At 47.9% G+C, this 22,111-nt stretch overlaps 9 protein-coding genes across 9 annotated transcripts; 4 read left to right on the top strand and 5 right to left on the bottom strand.

The window, feature by feature from the left end:
• Positions 1-552: 552 nt before the first annotated feature.
• PHATRDRAFT_44511 (predicted protein) lies at positions 553-1,525 on the bottom strand (the record flags this gene model as incomplete). The annotated part of the gene is made up of 1 exon (XM_002178264.1): positions 553-1,525. Exon 1 carries the CDS (start codon positions 1,420-1,422, stop codon positions 553-555), a length of 870 nt encoding a protein of 289 aa, XP_002178300.1. The 5' UTR covers positions 1,423-1,525.
• A 306-nt stretch (positions 1,526-1,831) lies between these two features.
• On the bottom strand, positions 1,832-3,807 carry PHATRDRAFT_44510 (predicted protein; the record flags this gene model as incomplete). The annotated part of the gene is made up of 4 exons (XM_002178263.1): positions 1,832-2,774; positions 2,857-3,038; positions 3,220-3,302; positions 3,512-3,807. 4 exons carry the CDS (start codon positions 3,805-3,807, stop codon positions 2,016-2,018), a joined length of 1,320 nt encoding a protein of 439 aa, XP_002178299.1. The 3' UTR covers positions 1,832-2,015.
• Positions 3,808-4,561: 754 nt separating this feature from the next.
• PHATRDRAFT_26173 (predicted protein) lies at positions 4,562-7,143 on the top strand (the record flags this gene model as incomplete). The annotated part of the gene is made up of 4 exons (XM_002178537.1): positions 4,562-5,940; positions 6,019-6,159; positions 6,230-6,430; positions 6,503-7,143. 4 exons carry the CDS (start codon positions 4,562-4,564, stop codon positions 7,086-7,088), a joined length of 2,307 nt encoding a protein of 768 aa, XP_002178573.1. The 3' UTR covers positions 7,089-7,143.
• A 788-nt stretch (positions 7,144-7,931) lies between these two features.
• PHATRDRAFT_10722 (predicted protein) lies at positions 7,932-8,390 on the bottom strand (the record flags this gene model as incomplete). Its single annotated transcript, XM_002178262.1, has 1 exon — positions 7,932-8,390. A coding segment is annotated over one exon (459 nt), but the record flags the coding sequence as incomplete, so codon positions are not given.
• A 1,621-nt stretch (positions 8,391-10,011) lies between these two features.
• PHATRDRAFT_44507 (predicted protein) lies at positions 10,012-10,602 on the top strand. The gene has a single exon (XM_002178536.1). It carries the CDS (start codon positions 10,099-10,101, stop codon positions 10,513-10,515), a length of 417 nt encoding a protein of 138 aa, XP_002178572.1. The 5' UTR covers positions 10,012-10,098; the 3' UTR covers positions 10,516-10,602.
• A 278-nt stretch (positions 10,603-10,880) lies between these two features.
• Positions 10,881-12,209, bottom strand: PHATRDRAFT_44506 (predicted protein; the record flags this gene model as incomplete). Its single annotated transcript, XM_002178261.1, has 1 exon — positions 10,881-12,209. One exon carries the CDS (start codon positions 12,207-12,209, stop codon positions 10,881-10,883), a length of 1,329 nt encoding a protein of 442 aa, XP_002178297.1.
• A 313-nt stretch (positions 12,210-12,522) lies between these two features.
• Positions 12,523-14,355, top strand: PHATRDRAFT_44505 (predicted protein). The gene has a single exon (XM_002178535.1). It carries the CDS (start codon positions 12,655-12,657, stop codon positions 14,218-14,220), a length of 1,566 nt encoding a protein of 521 aa, XP_002178571.1. The 5' UTR covers positions 12,523-12,654; the 3' UTR covers positions 14,221-14,355.
• A 288-nt stretch (positions 14,356-14,643) lies between these two features.
• PHATRDRAFT_11088 (predicted protein) lies at positions 14,644-18,064 on the top strand (the record flags this gene model as incomplete). The annotated part of the gene is made up of 3 exons (XM_002178534.1): positions 14,644-14,949; positions 15,026-17,409; positions 17,494-18,064. The coding sequence occupies 3 exons, from the start codon at positions 14,644-14,646 to the stop codon at positions 18,062-18,064; spliced, it is 3,261 nt and encodes a 1,086-aa protein (XP_002178570.1).
• Positions 18,065-20,316: 2,252 nt separating this feature from the next.
• Positions 20,317-21,492, bottom strand: PHATRDRAFT_2834 (predicted protein; the record flags this gene model as incomplete). Its single annotated transcript, XM_002178260.1, has 1 exon — positions 20,317-21,492. A coding segment is annotated over one exon (1,176 nt), but the record flags the coding sequence as incomplete, so codon positions are not given.
• Between the last annotated feature and the right edge of the window lie 619 nt (positions 21,493-22,111).

Here is a 22,111-nt window from a genome sequence, read left to right as displayed (position 1 = left end):
GTGACAATGAGGACTCTGCAGCTATCATCTGAAATTCTGCTTGCTGCAGCCAAAAATACTAAAAACTAGGAGGTGTCGACCCCAAGGCAGCGGAATTTATCAGACAAAGAGATTGAGTAACTTATCCATGAGTTCAGCACCTTTTTTCAAGCGTACCAAGAAGAATTGTTCTTCCATTAGACATTGCTCTACTCCAATAGTCAGAACCGTAACTTTCCAGAGAGCAAGCATTGACCCATGGACAATTGCCAATTGCTCAAAAGTTCTGTGGTGGGTAGGCTGCATCATTTTCGAACACAGCAAGGTGTTTCCGATTTTCGGTCATCGATTGGGATAAAGACAGCACGTAACGGGATCTCCTTCCCTTTAGAGCATTTTAAGCTGCAGCAGTATTGACTGTAAGGCAATTTTGGCTCTCGTTCAGGAATAGACATGGAGTCACACATAGTAAAACTAAGGCGAAACTAGACGATTTACAGTTAGGGTTATTCCTGGGTTTTTCGACCAGCCGCACCTCCGGCGTCAAAATTACAGCATACGATTTGTCAGCTGTTATTTGCCAAATTTCGCAAATAAAGAGATCTGATCATCGGAGTTTGAAAATATTGAACTCGCAACAGAAACATCTTCTTCGAAATTCACAGCATCTTTATAATTGCATGAAGCTAGTTGATATATGGCTTGCCCAATAACATCCAGTCCATCTTCCACATTCCACTCTTCGAACCAGCTGGTCTGGCTTCTGATACTGTCCTCATCTGTTTCATCCTCATCTAGTGTCCCGTCCGTGTCAGATGTGTCTCTTTCCTCGTCGCGCGAGCCAATGGTATCCAATAAAGAAAACTCTCGCGAACAGCCAGTCCCATTTTTATCCCAAAAGTTGGTATCATCTGAGGATGGTGATAGATTTGTCGCTGTAGGGGATATGGAAGGTGTCCTGTCTTGTGATACCTGTGGGTCGGGAATTTTGGGTGCTTTTCCCGCAGGGTCCGTCAGTGGCCCATACTTGCCGTCGGAATTGAACAGACGGAAGCCACTAGAAGACTCCCACACGTTGACACTTTCGTCCTCATCACTAGATGAGCTTCTGGAAAGTGAGCTGAGATCGTGTGAAGCTCGAAAAAGCGAGAAAGTTTTAGCCATCGCGTCGACCATTTCCTCGGAAGAAGCCGAAATCGATTCTGTAAGCGAAGTGAACATGAGACCGGCAGCTTTACCCTTCCCTTCATTGCTCAAATCATTGTCGGGAAAAACTCCACGAGCGTCCAATGGGATTCGTTTTCGAACTTCCATTCTGATTTTTCCTGATGACCGTCTTATGGCATCAAGTAGGTTAAACGGTGATTTAGGAGGTTGCGCTATTTCTGCCATAATTTGAGGCCTTGTCTCTAAGGATGCTTCATGCAGCTCAGTCGCCGTCATGTATCAGATCAACTTCGTCCAATTCCTATCAGAACGGCGCCTTCCTTGATTTTGTCTATAATCGAATGGCATTTACCAAACACATTAGCGAAAATGTGACCCTATAAAAAACGGTCGAATTGCTTGCAAATACGTCATGGAAAAAGATCTAGTATTGCTAAAAATATTTCGTATATAAATGAATCTAACTGTAAGTTGGACAAATCTAGCAAAACACAAAACCGATATGCATTATCTGTAACAACCACGAACTCTGTGCACCACGTTTGCCGTCAGATGGTACAACGGCGGGATCTTCCCAGAAATTTTCCCTTTTCACTGTCAACTACCCATCATAGTGATTCATCTTTCAATTAGACAGCAGATTGCTTTCTTAGTCGTTTCGCCTTTCAAGATTTACAGGACATATAGTAGGTAAACGTAATTTGAGCCATATATGAATTAGACTACCTGTAAGCGAATCTGCAAGGGTGACTCAGAGAACAGTAATGATCCTTTGCTGGAGCTGTACCAATACGAAGCTAAAATAAGAGCCGAACTCTCTCGTTTGACCGTAAAACATAAGAGAGTGAGACCGACAGTGAAGGGTGCTCCTATTTGAGCTGCCGCTCGAGCTCCGTCTTGAGATACTCGGCAACCCGAAGTGTTTCCACAGCAACATCGATGGTAGCAACACCTTCGGCCTCTTTACCATTCGCACAGTAGCTGGAAACGCGCTCTTTCACGGTGATGTAGTCCGGGTCTTGACTAAAAAAGTAAGGCATCGCTCCCGGGTACTGCGTCTTCAATTTTTCGACCATTTCCTCATCATCTTCATCAGGCATCGAATGCCGAAAGACTTCCTTGCCATCCTGCTCCACCTTCGCGTAGCTAATGTCTCCACCACAGCGATCTGCCTGAACAGACACCTCTTTGCCAGTTTTAGTCTTGATGGTGAATTTAATCTTATCGAAGTCAGTGAAGTCGTTTCCCGAAGGCCCTTGAAGCGTCTGACACGACGAGAATTCCTTGTCGGCCTGGCAACTTGCGATATTCTCGACCGAAACGTCGTAAAAGCTGACAAGCAAAGCGAGTTCGTGGATCGCCATGTTCTTCAACATCCCTTCTGCGTTACGCTCGAAGCATTCACCAAGCGAGTCGGCATTATTCTCGTACGTATTGTTCGAGACGAACGTAATGTGTCCGCCGTGTTCGGCTTGGTATTGACGAGCTTTGCTAACAAATTTGCATACATTCTTGTTGTATCCCATCAGCACCTTCACGTTGGCTGTGTTGGCTTCGTCGCGCATTTCGGCAAGCTCTTTCACAGTTGGAGCTCCGGGTTTTTCCAGATATATGGTCGCACAGTTTGCCTGTGAAGAGTAACGAAGAACGTATGAGAAAAGACCAAATGTTCCACCGAAAGATACCGATTTGATGCTGATCCAAGCGTACCGCAATAGAATCGGTAAGCAAACGAGGATTATCGGCCGTGCGTCCGGAAATTAAGGCCAGTCTATTTCTTCCTTCTTGCACAGGTGGCAGATCGCTGACGCTTGTAAAAAACTGTACACCATGTTCGGACTCTGCCTTGGCCTTAAATTCGCCAAACTCTTTGCCACCCGGTCCACTGGCACCTGGCAAGACAAAGCAAAATTTCGGTGTTGGAAGGAGACGACAAAAAGAGGTGTGAGGTGTTGTGAAAAGGAAAATATGAATGCGAACCCGTCACAAACCAAATTGCAGCAGAATGTGCGGTCGGTTGATAACACGTTGCAGCAGATCTCGCGGAAAAATACTAACTGTAAGCTAGCTTACCTCCTCCCAAAAACCAAGGTTCCACAATGTAGCTGAGCTTGGCGGACGGAATATCGCCACGCAGCATTTGTTCTGCGTGGTACCTAAGGGGCAAGATCGTGTTGAGAAAGAACTGAAACAACGGACATGAAGACAGCCACTAAAACTTTGACACCCATCGATGTGAGATAGATCTTTAAGTACTAAAGAGGGCAAATCGCCAAGACCGTGAACGGAGAGTACGAGACAAACACTGCAGCATCCAACTGTAGAGTCATGCTGGTCACACGAAACAGAGCCACGAGCTGCTCACCATCCCATGCCTCGATTGGGAGCTCCACAGCCTACTAGGACAACTTCACATTGCTTTTCTCCTACGGTCGGCATCGTGATGGTGTTAAAGCTGATCTGAAAAAGGAAAAAGATTCTTTTTTTGGCTGGCTCTGGAGCTCGTTGTGTGACGAGAAGAGCCGAAGTGCTTGAAGAGGAAGAAACCACTCGAGCTCGACGTATCTTTGAGAATCGACGTGTGAAATAGGGAACGACACGCTCGGCTTGGGATAGTGTCAAAAGTGCCGGAACGCGAATGCCAAAAAGTGATGCAGGCATCTGCACCGTTTCGGTTCGAATGTACGTCTTCCGGCAAAATACAAGCTGAATCAAATCTGACTGTGAGCATGACAGACCAAGTCCGAATCCTTTTCAAACCCTAGCTAGGTAGGTTTTCCATTTACCTCCACGTGTCAAAACTATAATTCCTCACTGTTTCTTGTACGTTCTGTGATTTTCTCCTATTGTGTTCGTTCGCGTTCACAGTCAACGATGAAGATTTCAACGAACACCACTTCATTTTTCTTGTTTTTACAAAAAGTGCGAACCTTGCGGTTAGGTTTTCCGCCCCGATCTTCTCTCCTCCAAAAATTCTAGGCGACTAGTCGGTCAACGCGGAAGGGTTTCTTACGTGAAACGACTGTTCGGATTGACCCGTGAAGGTCGTAATCGACCATTGAAAGAACCATAAATTTGCGAGTTCTGCTTGATTTGAAAAAAGGAAATATCTACCATGTTGCGCGGGGGGAGTGCATCACGACTACTTCCTAGAAATGTCATCAAAGTTGCTCCGTTTTGGAACGTTCGTACAGCTTTTTCGACCTTGAGCAATACGATCGATTCGGTGACTATCCACTCGTCCAACAGCAGCTGCGGGCGGCCTGCCAGCGTGAAGTGTGCTACCCAGGGGTCGGCAGGCCTACGTCCATGGGTCATTGCCTTGCAGTGCCCACCCATTCCTAGCACACCGGATCGACGCCGTTTTTCCACGCAACCTCCACAAGGTGGCGGCGGCATGCAACTTCCACCTTGGATGACGAACGCAGGTCCACCCAAGCCTGGTCAGTATCTTGAGCAGTTTACGGTTGACTTGACGAATCAGGCCGCCGACAATAAGCTCGATCCTATAATTGGTCGTCACGAAGAAATTCGTCGATGTCTACAGATTCTCGCTAGGCGAACCAAAAACAATCCCGTGCTAATAGGTGAGGCCGGTGTGGGTAAGACTGCCATTGCAGAAGGACTAGCACAACGGATTCATTCAGGTGAAGTACCGGAATCAATGAAGGACAAGAGAGTATTATCGTTAGACATCGCGGCTTTAACAGCTGGTGCCATGATGCGGGGACAGTTCGAAGAGCGACTGAAGGGCGTTGTAAAAGATGTTGAGCAGGCGGAAGGCAAAGTCATTCTGTTCATCGACGAAATACATACGATAGTGGGTGCGGGCAAGGCTGAAGGTGGCATGGATATGAGTAACATGCTAAAGCCAGCCCTAGCTCGAGGGGACTTGCAACTGGTCGGAGCAACGACATTAAACGAATTTCGAATCTTGGAGAAAGACGCAGCGTTGGCGCGCCGTTTCCAGTCCGTATATGTTGCAGAGCCGTCGGTCGAAGACAGCTTGAGCATTCTAAGGGGTCTCAAAACAGCGTACGAATTGCATCACGGTATTCGTATCAAGGACGAAGCCCTTGTGGCTGCTGCTACCTTATCAGATCGATATATCGCGGACAGGAAACAACCCGACAAGTCGATCGATTTGGTAGACGAAGCTTGTTCCCGTTTACGACTCGAGCAAGAGAGCAAGCCAGAGATAATATGGAAGGTAGAGCGGGATTTATTGACGAGACAAATTGAACGCAGTGCCTTGGAAAATGAGGACGACTCCGATGATAAGGTGGCAACACGCCGCAAACAAGTAGAACGAGAAGTAAGCGAGCTCAAAACAGAGGTTGGACGCTTGACTGAATTGTGGATGGCCGAAAAGAACGAGCTGAACCGAGTGCAGACGGTCAAGGGAGATTTAGAGAAAGCACGGGCTGACATGGAAGCCGCCAGACGCCAAGGAGACTATGCCAAGGCCGGAGAACTAATGCACGCCACTATTCCCAACTTAGAACACGAGTTCGAGGCTCTCGAATCGACAGTTGACGAGCACAAAAAAACGAAGATGCTCGCTGATTCTGTCACGGCTGAAGCCATCGCTACGATCATTGCTCGGCACACAGGTATTCCTGTGTCTCGAATCGCTGGTAATGAGTCCCAGAAACTGTTGCATATAGAAGACAAACTTCGGGAGCGAGTGGTTGGGCAGGACCACGCTTTAGAGGCTGTCGGTGATTGCGTTCGTTTGGCTCGTACGAGATTGCAAGCCCAAGATCGGACTCTTGGAAATTTCTTGTTTTTGGGGTACGTCCGCTATGAATGTGTTGGGCCGTCGCATATGTCTTCACTTATCCCTTTTTTATCGTATGCGGCTTTCAACAGTCCCACAGGTGTCGGAAAGACGGAGACTGCTAAGGCTTTAGCCCATTTTCTCTTTGATGATCAAGATGCGATGACTCGAATCGATATGAGCGAGTATGGCGAGAAGCACACAGTTTCGCGTCTCATCGGCGCCCCGCCTGGGTTCGTCCTTCTTTGTTGCAAGTCTTGCGAGGGTGTGGATTCTTCTCACAACAAACTTTGTAAATTTTAGGTATGTGGGCTACGAGGAAGGGGGAGTTTTGACTGAAAGTGTTCGGCGCCGCCCCTATCAAGTGCTCCTTCTCGACGAGTTTGAAAAAGGGCATCGCGAAGTCTGGAACTTGCTTTTACAACTCTTTGATGAAGGGCATTTGACAGATTCGCACGGTCGTAAGGTTGACTTCCGCAACGTCATTGTCATCATGACCTCTAAGTACGTCAGAAATCTTTGAAAAATTGTAAAGCTTTTGCTTTGCTCAACGCCTTGCATCGGTTTGATTTACAGCTTGGGTGCGCAAATTATAGCTGAGCTTCCGGCTCAGCTGAAAGGCTCGGAACCCCATGTGCATGATACGATAATGGAAGTTGTGCGACAGTCTTTGAGCCCAGAGCTGTTGAACCGGATCGACGACACAATCGTATTCAATCGCCTCCAGCGAGAAAATATGGACACAATCGCCGAGATGGGCATTAAAGAGATTGAGAAGCGATTGGAGGACGGTCAAAATATGTCTTTGGACGTCAGTAGCACTGCAACTGCTGTGATTGCAGAAATGGGATATGATGTTCGCTACGGGGCGCGACCTCTCAAGCGTACGTTGGCGAAAACACTTTTGAATCCTTTGAGCCGACTTGTTCTCGAAGGAGCGGTTATGGAAGGTGACACAGTGAAAGTGAGAACTCGTGGAGAAGCCGAGAAACTGCAGAATGGTACTGGTGATGCTATCTTTGGATGGATTAGTAGCAATAAGGCATCTGATAACAAGAATGATGTTGTCATTCTTCGCAACCATGAAATGAAAGCGAAAGACGAGGAGGTTTGGGATGACGAAGAATTCTTGCTGGAGGACGGTACACATGGGCATCGGTAAAACGATGTGACAACAATTTATAGAATAATATTTGCTTATTTTGGTAATACTGCTCTCATGCTGGCTGTTTCAACCTATATCCTGTGATGTGGGGTCTATAACGTTGAGCTTGCCATTGCGGACCTCGACGGTATGCATCGTCACACCAAGCTTGTCCGCAAACCGTTGGGGGACGCTTCGCTCCTTGGGATCGGTTGTCACATTGATAACAACACCGGGTCTACCTCCCCGACCACATCTCCCAGCCCGGTGTGCGTAGTGGGAAGCATCTGTAGGCAAGTCAAGGTTGATAACGTGGGTCAATAATGGCGCGTCGAGACCTCTGGCAGCCAGCTCCGTTGCCACCACAATACCAACGTATCCTTCCCGAAGTGCTTTGCTGACTTCAGCTCGGTCCATCTTTTCACTCCCCATTCCACCGTGTAAGGGAGCAGCAATAACCCCAATGCCTTCTAGTTTCTCGCAGACAATTTTGACCTTGCGAGAGTTCTCCACAAAAATCAGTATTTGTCTTGGGAGTGGATCTGTATGGAGCACTTTTCGCAACGTCTCTAAAGCGAAACGACGATGTGGTACATGAACCACACCGTGAATGACCGTGCGACTTACTCTTGTCACGTTGTCTTTTGATTTTCCTCCTGGCGCAGTCACAAAAATGTCATCATTGTCTGCCATGGCTTGTGCAAAACCCATGCGTAAGTAATTTTGAAGTTTTGGGGAGCCTACCATGTCCGATGCTGTTGCTGAACACAACACAGATTGTAAATAGTCTCCTCTACGTCGTCTCAGCTCCGTGATAATAGCGTTGGTGGGCTCTCTGTGTGGCTTGTACTCCAAAAGAGCATCGAATTCATCTAAAACTAAACTTTGAAGCTTTTGCGTCTTTAGCCTTCCGGTACGGTCACCGGGTTGACCAACCACCAGTTCCGCGATCCGTCCCGGCGTCCCAATCAAAATAGATGGTTTCCGCTTGCGAATCTGCTCCAAATTACGCCCAAACGTGGTACCACCAATAGCCAGCATCGTCGTGATACTCGTCCCCTCTAATAAACTCCGAGCAACACTGATAATTTGACTCGCCAATTCCCGTCCTGGTGCCACAACGAGTACCCGAAGACTACCGTCCGGACCATCATCGTTTAAGATGCGTTGCGCCAATGGCGCCAAAAAAGCCAACGTCTTTCCACTTCCGGTATACGTTCCTACCAAGACGTCTTTGCCTTCCAGCACATCTGGGCAAGCCTTGTCTTGAACCGACAAGGAACGCTCACAGCCCATATTTTGAAGGTTACGTAACAACATTGGCGATGTTATACCGAGATGATCCCATGGCCGAGTTTCGTAGGGTTGAAAAATTGCATCCGAGTCTTTGTCCAGCTGGGCATCGACATCTCCAACGAGGTCTTTAAAAGCCCTCTCTGCTTGTGTCAACGTCAGAAAAATTGGGTTCCGATTTTGGTCGAGTATAGCAACAGAAGGAGTTGCCTGGCGGCGGTCCCGATTTGGTTTAACCTCATCTTCGCCGGTAGGCGAATTCTCCGTGCTAGATTTCTCTGGTATACTGTCGCTACGAAAAAAGAAGGAAGAGCCCGATGATTTGCCTTCGTTTTCGTGTTGTTTTTGATAGCTTCCTCGCCCGCCTGCCGGTTTCGAAGCGATTAAATGATCCACCTGCAGTAGTCGACCATTGGAGGGTTTTGTAGAATCAGAGGGCAGACTCTCTTCGTCCCTCTGGTTGCCTCTTTGTCTTTTCAGCCGTTGTTGATTCTTTTGGACCCTTCGGAGCATAGGATTATCAAGGTTCTCCTCTTCCAAACGTAGCGAGAATGGGGACGTTTCCTCAAAGACCTTTTTGTTTTCGTTGACTGGATCCCATGGATCTTTCACTGGACTCGCTCGGAACCGCGACGTCTCTTCCACAACCGTACCGTCTTTGCCGTAATCAGAAACGTCGTCTTCGTCGAGCTCGAAATCTTTAGCCGTCCATGTGCCTAAGTCTGTTCCCCACCGATTGGTCATGGATTTTTCCAGTTCTTCAATCGATTTGTGGGAACGCCACATACGGTCCTTTCTCTGCGGAGATGCGGCCGACACCGTCGAAGAGGTTTTCCTTGTTTCCTGCTCGTGTACAATTTGGGTAAAGCGACGAGGCTTTTGCTTTTTACCGCCGTTGCTCTTTTTGGCGGCAAGATTGTGAAGTGCGACGCCACCGGCTGTCCAGCTCCCGTCACGGTTTCTTGTCGACCGTCCGGATGTTGACAAAGAGGAAAGTGGCACCACAAAAGCGGTCGCTGTGTTGGGGCTCGCATACGAATCGGAGAGCAGTAGCGAGCAGGCGATCACAAGCAATCTTCTAGACCGTGTCTGTGCTGTGGCTACCAAAGGCATACTGTGTTGACTACGCGACTTTCAGTAGAAACAGACTCTTGTTAATTGAGAAGAGTACCTGACTTGACCGGACCTGACATGACCGGACCTGCCATTGAGCTCTTGACACGAAAGAGCACGCCTATCCCATCCTCACCTGTCAGTCCTGAACGGATGCGAGTCAAAATACTGTTCTTTCGTGAGCTCGGTGGCCGTCCTTGATTCGGACGAGTCGCCACAAATCACGATCTCGCGGGTCACGCGACGACCAATGCGGTCATGATCGTGACTTCTCTATCCGAAGAGTCCCGGATCAAAATTCCGGGTTTACAGTTGCTGACGCAGTTCAACTCGTGCCAGATCTTTCGGTAGCCAATGGGAACGGAAGAGATACGAAAGCAACTGACACCTTCGTCACTGCGAGATCGGATTCGTCTCTGTTCGTCTGCAAGTTGTCTTCCCTCTTCCTGAACTCGGCAGGACTTGGCTTGCTTTCACTTCGCCTCGAATAAGAGCCTCTATCATCCCACCCCGTGTCGGCCATTGTCCCGTTCGTGTTGACTGCGAGGTGACCGTGAAATACTAACTTGTGAGCATCCGTCTGCGCCATTTACCTTTTTTTCCCGCTACGCCTGCCGTTACCATGTTGGTTCCATTCCAGAATTGTTGCGCCGTTTTGCTTTTGTGGTCGAGTCTGGCGGTGAAAGATACGGCAGCCTTTGCACCACCTCGTCCGCAGCGCTCGCCCTCCGCCCTCTACGTCCATGTGCCTCCTCCACCTCTGGTGGTGGTTGTGCCGTCGGACTTGTCAACAGTGGCGGCAGGCAGCACAGTCGACGCGGTTACCTACGGAATCGACAATTATTTGCAACGTCCGTCCGTTGCTTTGTCCTCATCCAGTTCTACTACCCTGCTATCTCTGGAAGAACGCAAGCCCCCCACTGCGGAAGAGATTGCCGCTAAGAAACGTAACTTCAACTTGTTTTTCTGGGGCGGTGGCTTCGTCGCGCCCTTCTTGGCCACCTTCTACTACTTTGGTTTTAAATTTTGGGAAAAGTAAAGCGGAATCTCTGCCTACTTTTATCTCAACAAGGACAGCCAGCACTAACTGTTAACCATTATACCTAAACGAAAGCTATCGAATGGGAAGAAAGCATCTAGCCGGTGCATTTTGATGGCACGTCAACATTGTGTTTGTATCGGGTGCTTTATCGGCGTGCTACGAACTGTTTTCATAGAGGTACCCATGCATATATTCCATCTCATGTGCTCTCGTTATGTTCTCCCCCCAACCCCTGCTTGAAGGAACTCTCAAATATTGATTCCTACATGAAAGGCGTCTGCTTGTACAGAAAGAAACCGGCCTTCCTTCCTGACTTCAAGATATGGTTTTGAGTTTGTGTACTAGCATCGATCCGGAATTTTCTACATGCTGGCCCGTCGAAACGGTTCAAAACTTCGTCCGGGTAAGGGATGCCACAGAAAGAGTGTGCTACCATTATCCAAGCATCCAGGGCTGGATCGCGAATGGATGGATCCTGTCGATCGTCGGGCTGTCAAAACAGTAGGAACCTCGTCTACCCAGAGCGAAGAATCGTCGTCGTCACTAAGGTACACCGCACTGCCCACTGTGGAGCAAGCGAGTCCGCTTTGGCTGCTGATCGAAGCATTAGTATGGCCACCACCGCTTTTGCCACTCACTGCGGTCCCAGTACTAATCTGCTGGCGCAATTGAATTGCTACCGGGTTGTCGGGACGATCTGTGGAGTTTAGAGATGGGACACGACGGCTGCGAAGTGGTGCCGAGCTTATCTTGGTTTTCACCAAGCGTCTTACCGATGACTGCGTTGTCAAACGCAACAAATCCGGAGGTGTGGGTGTACGAGCACTGCTATCACTGTGTAGGTGATTCGGAGTGCTGCTGAGGTCTACATTACTTGTTTCAGCACCTGCGCTGCTCGCATTTGCTGCTTGCAAGGCAGCAAAAAACTCAAATTCCGCTTGGGTAGAATATGAGCAAAATGAACGGTTGGATTCTGCTCGATCCATTAGACTCCCGTCGTCAGGAGCAGTAGTCCCGGCGGCGGAATTATGAAAGGACGAAAGTGACCTAGCCGATTCCGCCCTACTCCACATGGATCGCAGACATTCCGAACGCTCACCAGACTTTCTGGAACAATCCATTGAGCGGTTAGACTCAGCCTTACTCAAGCCACCACCAGTCATGATGGTTCCCCCGGTGCTGGAAGCCGACAAGAAAGAGCGCGTCGACTCACCCTGATCCAAATGGCGCAAAGATGGCGGACGGGCGCTCGTGATCATCATTCCCGTCAGCCGGTTACGAGAACGTGCGGGTGATAGTTTTGGTCGAGTAGGAGTAAGGGGCTTCTGGGTGTGTCTAAGACATGCAGTCTTGGGAGAATGATTGTGTCCTCTAGCTTTGGTGTCCTCACTGCGTTTAACTGCAGCTCCCCGATAATGTGGAGGACCGATGCTGATTTCATCATCTCCGTTGTCGACCCGTCGACTAGGCGGGATAAATCGACGTTTGCTAATGTTGTTGTTTTGTATAACGGGTGTTGTATCCGAGCTGGAGCTCATGGAAAGACGGCTGTTACTTTTGCGAAGGGCCGCGCTGGAATTCCCGGTAGAATTCAGTGATCGACCTGAGGTGCGATTCAAACTTGATTGCAAGCCCAAGATGCGCCTCTGGCTCATTGGCTGGGGGTAATGGAAACCTTGTCGGGAGCTCATGGTTCCAAACGTTTTGATCACGGTAGCGGATAATTTGCATTCACAGTCAATAGGTTGCGATAAAATGATTCGAAAAAGTGATTCCGAGACGATACGGTGTGTGTTGTCGTACTGACTCGTGATGAGATAGACAGAGATGACCTCTGAGTACCATTGACATAAATGCTACTTGACTTTACAGTTATGACCTTTTCAAAACGCCATGAAACTTGACTCGGTGCCGCATGTGCGACCAGAGAACGCTGTCGTAACTACAGAAAGGAGGAAAACGAGCCATTGGATTTTCATGCCCTTACAGGCCTATACAGCCGCCCGGCCCGGTTCCGGCTAGAACGCAACGTGAATATTGGAGGCACTAGACTTTGACTTTGAACAGAATCAACTGTTTAACTCTCGTATGTCTACGTTCGACATCTTTCGGATTGGCGTCTGATTAGAAGCTACAATGCCGTACTCAGTATCGCTTTGTTCATTCGGACAGCATACTCCTAAGATCCAACTCGTTGCGGATACGTTTGACGAGAATGCCGCCATCGATACAGTCTCGCAATGTCCAACAACTTGCCGGGCTTTGGAGGAAGCATTGGAAGATTTTCTGGACAAGGACGAATCCGCTTCCCCCTGCCTCCGGTACGTCGCCCGCAAAGATGCAGGGTGGCTGTCCTGTCGCAAACCGTATCATCGCCCCCACTCAAGTGTTCTAGGAATTCTAGAAGAATTGGAAGATCCTACAGCTGACGTAACGATTCGATTGAATTGTTACCGCGGACGAGAAAGCATAGTGGCCTCTCACGATTGCGATTGTCCGGAACCTCACAATAGTTGGGAACGCACGGAACTGCATCTACCGGAATCGACGGTCGAATCCAAACGGACGCAAATGAGCCTGGACTGGATTGACATTCGCGATGTTACGAACAGTGCACAATTCCTGTCAACGCCCTCTAGCTGTGTGCATTTTTTGAGGTCGCTTTTGGGTTGTGATCATCGAGCGTCACCGTGGATGGCGAGAAGAGGGCGGAAGCGCAAAGAAGACGCTGTCGGAACAGTCATGTTAGTGTGTCGCAGCGAGCCCCCTAGAGTATTGATTGACTTCCGTGTGACTGATGCCTGTCCCTCATGGTATCTGCATGGAATGGGGCGAATCAATCTACCTATTCGCCAATCTGTATGGTGCAAACGTACTACAAACAAAGCTGAAATGGCGACACTTTTGATATATCGCGTATTGCCCCCTCGCGATCAGATGAGCGTACTGCATCCAATAACCGGTGTTCCAGCTACGGTAGGCTGTTTATGGGAAATTGCAACTATGCATCCAGCGACAACAGACGAAATGGTTCCTCCGGAGCCCTTTCGGGAAATTCGTATGGTTTCGCCACCATATATCGCCGCAAGCGAATACCCCGCTGATTTGTTAGGTCCCTTACTAAGCGAGCATTCCCTACAAGTGCTACAAATCGAAGCGAAAGCTATCGCACACTGGACGGCGTGGCCAGAAGCTCAGCATTACCAAGCCAAGAATGATTCGCCTCTAGCGCCCTGGAATGTTTTCCCCTTATGTTACTGCTTCCCTGCTACCAATGTGCAAGCTAGACAATGGATTCACCAGACATGTGCGTTGGTGCCATTGACAGTGGAACTTCTTCGGAGACATCTAGGCGATGCCTTACGAACGGCGTTGTTTTCCCGGCTCGATTCTGAATCAGTCTTGGAACCACACACTGGTTGGGAAGACCTTGCGAATCACGTATACCGTGTGCACATTCCTCTGATCGTCCCAGATGGAGATCTTTGTGGTGCCTGGGTTGATGGCTGCGTCGAAACTCACCGACGTGGGCGCCCCTTAATATTTGATGATTCCAAAACTCATCGAGCCTTTAACTATAGCTCGCAAGAGAGAATTGTCCTAATCATTGATTTGGCCCGTCCTTGCACTTTTCCTGATGGCACTGCTAGGGGCGGACATTCCGAAGAGCTTGACAAGTTTATCGAACAAATGGGAGTTTAGGGTCTACAAAGCGAGTCGATATCGCTTTGTGGTTTATCTGTTCACAACAACTAGCGCCCTAGAAAGTTGTAGTGTAGCAAACAGTTCAAAATAATTGTTTGGAAGCAATAGATAGGTCGAACGGTTCCCCCATGTAATGTTAGCACTTCCGAACTCGTAAATCGCACGTACACCAAATTTATGGGTAGTCTTACAGCTTATAACCCATTTTACAACCGCAAATCGCCGTGTTAACTTTTTATGCCGCGAAAGCCGTGTCGTCGTTGAAAGTGAAAGAGCAGGGACGCATTTTGTCGTTAGCAGCAGAATTCACTACACTTGGTGACTGAAAACAGGATCGCCAATAATTGCTACCACGAATCCAAAATCGTTCTAAAAGGCAACTTAAAGATGAGTGATAAAGTGACAGGGAAATTTGCCGGCATGACAATCGAAACAGAGTCTGGTGCCGTATCGGGAACTCGAGGAACTGCCAAACGTGATACGTTGCGAGCGAACGAAGTCGCTGTGCAAAAGATTTGGGACGAAGAGAAGGTGTTTGAAACGGAACCCGACGATCGTGAAAGTTTCATGGTGACTTTTCCATACCCTTATTCGAATGGTCATTTGCACATTGGACATGCATTTTCCTTGACGAAGGCAATTTTCCGAGCTCAATTCGAGCGCCACCGAGGCAAGAATGTGCTGTTTCCATTTGCCTTTCATTGCACAGGCATGCCAATTCAAGCGGTACGTTGATGAAATCCAATCCTTTTCCTTTGCAGATTCAAAATTCTGACAAGTTTCCGCGGTTTACCAAAACTAGGCAGCGAATAAGCTAACATCGGAGATTGAATTGTATGGATGCCCTCCTCAGTTTCCGGAAGCCGATCCTGAAGTCCGTGCCAAGATGGAAGCAGAAATTGCCGCCTCGAAAGAAGCCAAGGCGGCCCAACCTGAAAATAAGTCAAAAGGGAGCAAGACAAAGCTTGTGCAAAAGACCGGAACGGGAATTGTGCGACAGTGGAACATTCTCCTCAAAATGGTTCCGGAAGATGAGATTCCGGCATTCCAGGATCCTTTGCATTGGCTGAGCTACTTTCCTCCAATTGGTGTAGACCACTTACACAACTTTGGAGCAGGCGTGGATTGGCGGCGGGCGTTTATAACTACGTATGTCAATCCATACTATGATGCATTCATTCGTTGGCAGTTCGAGGTATTGAAAGAGAAAGGCAAGATCCTTTTTGGGAAACGTAACAATGTGTTCTCGCTGGTTGACGGACAAGTTTGTGCAGATCACGATCGTTCGGAAGGTGAAGGTGTAGGACCTCAGGAATATGTCCTGATTAAGCTTAAAGTGCTGCAGCCAGGCCACGGACAGTCCCGCCATGCGAAGATGGAAGCAATTTTGGCGAAATATGACCAGCCTGTATATTTTGTCCCTGCTACCCTGCGCCCTGAAACTATGTACGGACAAACCAACTGCTTTGTCCTCCCTGACGGTGAATACGGTGCCTATATGATTGATGCAACGAACGAAATTTTTATCATGAGTGCGAGATCGGCTCGGGGACTCTCATGCCAATCATACCAGGGAAATGAATACTTTACCAAAGAGTTTGGTAAAATCCTGTGTCTCGAAACGTTTACAGGTAGCGAATTGCTGGGCTTGCCGTTAAAAGCTCCGATGGCGAAGTACGATAAGATTTATACCCTTCCATTGTTGACGATAAGCATGGGCAAAGGAACTGGAGTGGTGACATCCGTCCCTAGTGACGCTCCCGATGACTTTGTTTCACTTAAAGCGCTACAGGACAAACCCGACTTTCGCGCGAAATACGGCATTACGGACGACATGGTCATGCCGTACGAAGTTGTTCCAATCATCACAATAGAAGGATACGGCGATGCGTCTGCTGTCTTTATGTGTGAAAAGCTAAAGATTACAAGCTTCAACGATAAGGCTAAGCTTCAGCAAGCCAAGGATGAGACATACCTTAAGGGTTTTAATATGGGAATTATGAAAGTCGGAAGCCATTCCGGAAAGAAGGTCAGCGATGCCAAACCAATTATCAAGCAGGAATTGATTCTTGCTGGCCAGGCGTGTCTGTACTTTGAACCAGAATCTAGGGTGGTTTCCCGAACGAGTGACGAGTGTGTTGTCGCTTCTACAGATCAGTGGTATCTGGCATATGGAGAGGAGTCGTGGACTAAAGCTGTTAAAAAGCACGTCTTGAACTCGGATAATTTCAACGCATATGACCCGGCTGCTTTGCACAAGTATGACTACACCATTGGCTGGTTGCAAGAATGGGCGTGTACTCGGCAGTTCGGTCTGGGAACATTCTTGCCATGGGATAGAGCCTGGGTTATTGAGAGTTTGTCGGACAGCACTATCTACATGTCCTTTTATACTATCGCACATTTTCTCCAGGGAGAAGGCAATTTGACAGGTGACAAATCAAAGTCTCCTTGCAGCATTGATCCTGCAGATTTGTCAAATGACGTATTTGATTTCATTTTTCGCAAAGGACCATTGCCAAGTGACTCAAATATCCCGGCCAAGACATTAGAGAAGATGCGTACCGAGTTCCGTTATTGGTACCCGATGAATTTACGTGTGAGCGCGAAAGACTTGATTCAGAACCATTTGACTATGGCGCTTTTCAATCATGCCGCTGTTTGGGAGGAGGAACCAGAGCTATGGCCCAAAGGATACTACTGCAATGGGCATGTCCTTGTGGATGCCGAGAAGATGTCAAAGTCGAAGGGGAACTTCTTGATGATGAATGATACAATACAAACGTATGGTGCGGATGCCACCCGGTTTGCCTGTGCCGACGCTGGCGACTCGTTAGATGATGCGAACTTCAGCCGAGAGACAGCCGACGCCGCCATTCTATCTCTTATCACGGAAGATGCATGGATAAGTGAAACGCTCACATCTGTGGACCTTCGATCCGGCGAAGAAAATCTGATCGATAAAATTCTGTTGAACGAAACAAACCGCCTAATTGCTAGTGCTGGTAGTAATTTTGCTCGAATGCAATTCAAGGAAGGACTTAAGGAAGGATGGTTTGAGATGCTCAACGCCCGCAATGACTATCGAGCCTGGTGCAAGGATAGCGGTGTTCCAATGCACAAAGGTGTAGTTCTACGGTGGGCAGAGACCATTGTAATTTTGATTTGCCCGATTTGTCCGCATTGGTATGTATCTCGTTGAAAACGAGAATTACGATCGCTTCATTGAATTTGCATCGTCTTACTCACCTTCTGTTGGTGTATCTACAGGTCCGAGAGGATATGGAAACAGATCGGAAACATCGGGTTGGCCATTCGGGCACCATGGCCGGTGGCGGAGGAAGAAGACAAAATTTTGACTCGACAAGCCAAGTTTTTGAGAGATTCTATAAAGCACTTCCGTTCCCAGGCTGGGAGAGCAAAGAAGGGGTGGATGAGGGCTTCTATTCTTGTAAACGATAGCTATCCTCAGTGGAAGATTGATACGCTTGTATGGATGCAAGGCCAGTACGATGTATCGTCTGGATTTTCTCCAGGATTCATGAAAGACCTAAAGGATTATACTGCAAAGTTTGTGAAAGACAAGAAATTGATCAAGTTTACAATGCAGTTCGCCTCATTCATGAAGAAAGAAACAGAGGATGTAGGTGACGCCGCGCTCGACGTTCTGCTTCCCTTTGACCAGAAAGAGATACTTCAGGTAAGTATTGAATACATTAAGGCGCAGCTCAACATCGAAGAACTTGATATTATCCAGCTGGGTGTGGAGGAAGCACCTGAAGTCCCAGAAAGAGTCCGGGAGAACGTAACGCCAGGAAAGCCGTCTCTTTATATCCGCTAAGATATAACGAAACGAAATTCTAGCTGAATGTCGATATAGGATACAAAGCATCTAATGTTTATTAGCAGTAGAATCAAGACTACCCATAAAACAGATTCGGTGAAAGGGCATCTTCGTCTCATTTCTGGAACCCACTGGCGGCGAACCAAATCAGACATTTGATATTATTGAAAACAGTCAAATATCGCCAGAGTTACAGTACTGTAGCAACGGGCTCCTCTAGTTCGACAGACTGCTTTGATACAGGAGATGAGTTAGACGATTGTTCCGATAACAAAGCTTCGCCGTGACTCTTGACTTCGTCAAGTATTGGTACTGAGAGCGAAACGGAAGGACGCTTTGCAATGATTTCAGCTGGTGGAGTACGCTCGTTCTCGACAAAGTCTTTTGGAGAAAAGAGTTGCTTGCTTATTGGAATAATCCCGGGGAGGGATGACCTCCCTAGCTCATGTTCGTGCTTGAGATAGGTCTCTTTTGTGTGAGTCTCATCACGAAGTAGTGTTTCGATGGCATCGGTTACGATTGTATGAGTACACGACTCTACTGCCTCGTCAGCTAGAGGTGTCGAGTTCCTGGACGTTGGAGTGTCTCGAGAATCGTTCTTGATATTCAGCTTTTCGGAAGTGATCGCTAAAGCAACGGATCTCAGCTCTTCGACTTGGCTTTGAGTCGAGTGAGAAGCTGTGGGTAAACTCTCGTTGCAGTCGGAATCTGTCCTACTTCGTATGTTGCTTTGATCCGATCCAGAAAAGTCAGGTTCCTTTGACTTGACCCGTTGTTTACATGATACTGACGGTTCGGTCTCACTGCGAGCGAGAAATCCAGGCGATAGTCTACGCTTGGTGTTGGAGGCGTTTAGGCTTGGTGAGCAAACTGTGTCATCGGACAAGGTATACTCGATTCTCGCCCTTTCCGGCAAAGCAGATACCCTGACATCTGTAGGAGATTCGCCAAATTTTATGCAATCGCACTTTTCCCAATCACATTCAATGAACGACGGATGTCGAAAGAGTTCAATGCCTGAGAAATTGTTCTCCTGCAGAAGGCGGCTAAAACCCCAATCATTCAGTAGATCCAAAAACTCTTCAAACGTCGCAACAGAGAAGCAATTAATCATTGCATCTTTACAAAATTCGTGTGTTCGTATGGCAAAGAACTTGCCGTCGGGTAGAAAGGTAATCACATCTATGTTCTTTGGGTCCACTGCAAGGGTCATAAGTATTTGGGGGAACGATTGCAGCCGAGGATCAGCTTCTCGCGATATCGGTGGCGCTCGAGATGTCGTATCTAGTAGACTGCTCAGCACAGTTGAATGGCTAGAACTCTTTTCGTGTAAATGGGATAACGAAGAAGATTGGGTGTCGTCGTCGAGATGGCTAAGTTGAAAGGTTGCCGCTTGAATTAACGCCGAAAGGCCGGAATGGACGTTCAAGACCCTGTCCGTGTCGTGCGTTCTGCTAGCCTCGCCTATCGCCGAGTCTGGCATATTTCTTATATTCCCTTCAAGTATGTCTTTTAGCGGAGCATCACTTTTGGTTGTCATGACTATCATTATCAACTAACAACCTAGCTCTCCTCTTGAAGCCTCCATGCAATCGATACACCGATCAAAAGATGTCGGTCATTCATGATTTCGTGAGACCGATCCGGGCTTATGACCGAAGGCTGCACGCAAAACAATAAACCTCTACACTTCGCTGTTTAGTAGGCTAATAGCCTAGACTTTTCGTATCAGTCTCAATATGGGCTTAATAACGTGTCAGCAAGGCGTTCGTTGTTTATGGAACTTGACGAGTCGGCCACGGCACTTCATTCTCATGACCTCGTTGTCGACGGGAGTCGCAGTGACATACGATCCAGGTTCGGACCAATAACATGCGAAGATAATGCAAGCAACTAAGATAGGTAGGTAATCTCCACCGCTCGGATTTGGGTATATCTATACTGATCGCGCAAAACTCAAGTCCTTTCAGGCAGGCAATCTCTTTATGACTACCGCCCAGCCCAGCACATGGGTGTAGTGTCATTCAATCAAAATGTTTGGTTTGTTAAGCTCGAAATGCGCGGCAGTCAGCTTGTACAATGCCTTGGAAGTAAGCTCACCACCTAAGCTATGTCCGTCTCCCTTTGCATTAATTGCTTCGCGTTCGTCCGACTCTGAAAACAGATTACGGAGACACTGCTACCAGGAGTCACCGGCTTATAGCAGTTCCACCGATCACGTACCGGATCGGTGGCCGATCGGAGCGAGCTGCAATACTTAAAGTATATGCTCCCATACGATCGAAAAGAAGCCAATCTCCAGCCTCAAGGAACGGCAACGGGTGGTCACGGGCAATAATATCGTATAATTCTCCAGATGGACCATGGATTACACTCGGAATTCTGATAACATCGGTGCAACAACTATCTACGAACAAAGGAACAGGAGTGAATACTTCGTTGCAGAGTAAGCAGTCCTTGAACATGCCCTGGACACCCTGGGCAATAAAGTAGTGACGACGGACAACGGTGTGTCGGCTCTCGCTGGCATACTCGCTTTGAGCCTGGTAGATTCTACTGCACAAAGCGAACGCCCCTTCTACAAAATATCTCCCAGGCTCAGAGACAAAATGTATCTGTTCATGGGGGAATAGTTTGTTCAACAATGGTGAAACAATGTTGGAAACCTTCTCGGTAGTTTCTGTTTCGTCCTCTTGTACTAGCGACTCGTCTAGTTTTACTTTTGAGCCGCAGAATCGGCCAGCGTCCCCTCCCATTCCATCGAGGCCAGGATAACCTCCTCCAATGTCTAATAACCAACAAGCTGCCTTGTGGTCTTTCTGTACAAGATCGATTGTTTGAATTGCTTCGGCTGCGAGCTCGATAGCAATTCGATACGCGCGAGGATCGTGATTCCCTGATCCACAGTGAAAAGACACCCCTATGATTCGCAAACCAAGAGTCAAAGCCAAGTTCGCCAGCGACGCTATACGAGCAGGAGAGGCACCAAACTTTTCTCCCAATGGTACGGTTGAGCTTTCGTCTGGAACTAGGATACGCAAAATCATTTGCGGAGGTCGTGAGTTTGACTGTGCAGCCAGTCGCTGTTGATAGGCGCGGTGGACTTTGTGCAGCTCCTCTGGTCCGTCGAAGGTTAGAGCCCGTACACCCAGAGACAAAGCCATTTCCAAGTCTTTTTCTGCACGCTGAGGATTTGCATACACCAAAAGACGGGGATTATTGCTGACCGACTTCAGGGCCAATTCGACTTCGGGCAGGGACGCACAGTCGAAACCGCAAACACCCGATTGACCTAAGACCGCAGCTACCATCGGATCAGGATTGCACTTGAGAGCAAAAAGCGGTCTGACTCGTGGGAACAGCTGCCTCCATACTTGTAGCTTTTTACGAATGATGTTTAAATCACAAAGGACAAATCCGTCGTCAAGAGCGTCCTCATCGTCGGCTGACAAGGTGGTTTTTTTCAACAGCGAACAAATGTGAAATTCGGCGCAATCTTTGAGGCCTCCCACTGTGCTTGGAAGTTCGATAAATGGTAGCGGGAGCGACAAAAAGTCAAGTGGAGCGCTGGGGGTCTTACTGTCGATGCAAAAATCTAGGCATCGATCCTCTTTGCTACTTGCCACAACCGACATCATCTCATCCTGTGATGGTAAAATACTGATAAGTGGTTTGCTCCCAATATCAGACGACGAACGTTTCACCCCCCTTTCACGTATGGAATTTGTCGGAGCGAATAGAATCTGGAATACTTCGAAGCAGTAGTTGGAAAATGGAATTGCACCTTGCCGCCGACATAGAAGCGAGCACTATCTAATGTAATATTAGAAAACACCTACGTCAAGCAGTACATGAAGGGTTCATATCCCTAACTGTAAGTCTATCTGACAAGTCTATAATCTTATGTTTTTACGCCTTTGATCGTCTATGAAAGTATGCGGGATCCTTTCGGGTTCTTAGACGATTCTAGCCCGTTAGCGTTGCAGTTTTCTAACATAAAGTAATAAGTAACCAGAGAGATTATTTCCGGTTTCGGTTCACAAA

Source organism: Phaeodactylum tricornutum, chromosome 4 (assembly GCF_000150955.2).
Source record: "Phaeodactylum tricornutum CCAP 1055/1 chromosome 4, whole genome shotgun sequence".
NCBI lineage: Eukaryota > Bacillariophyta > Bacillariophyceae > Surirellales > Neidiaceae > Phaeodactylum > Phaeodactylum tricornutum.
This window is presented reverse-complemented; position numbering and strand designations above follow the sequence as displayed.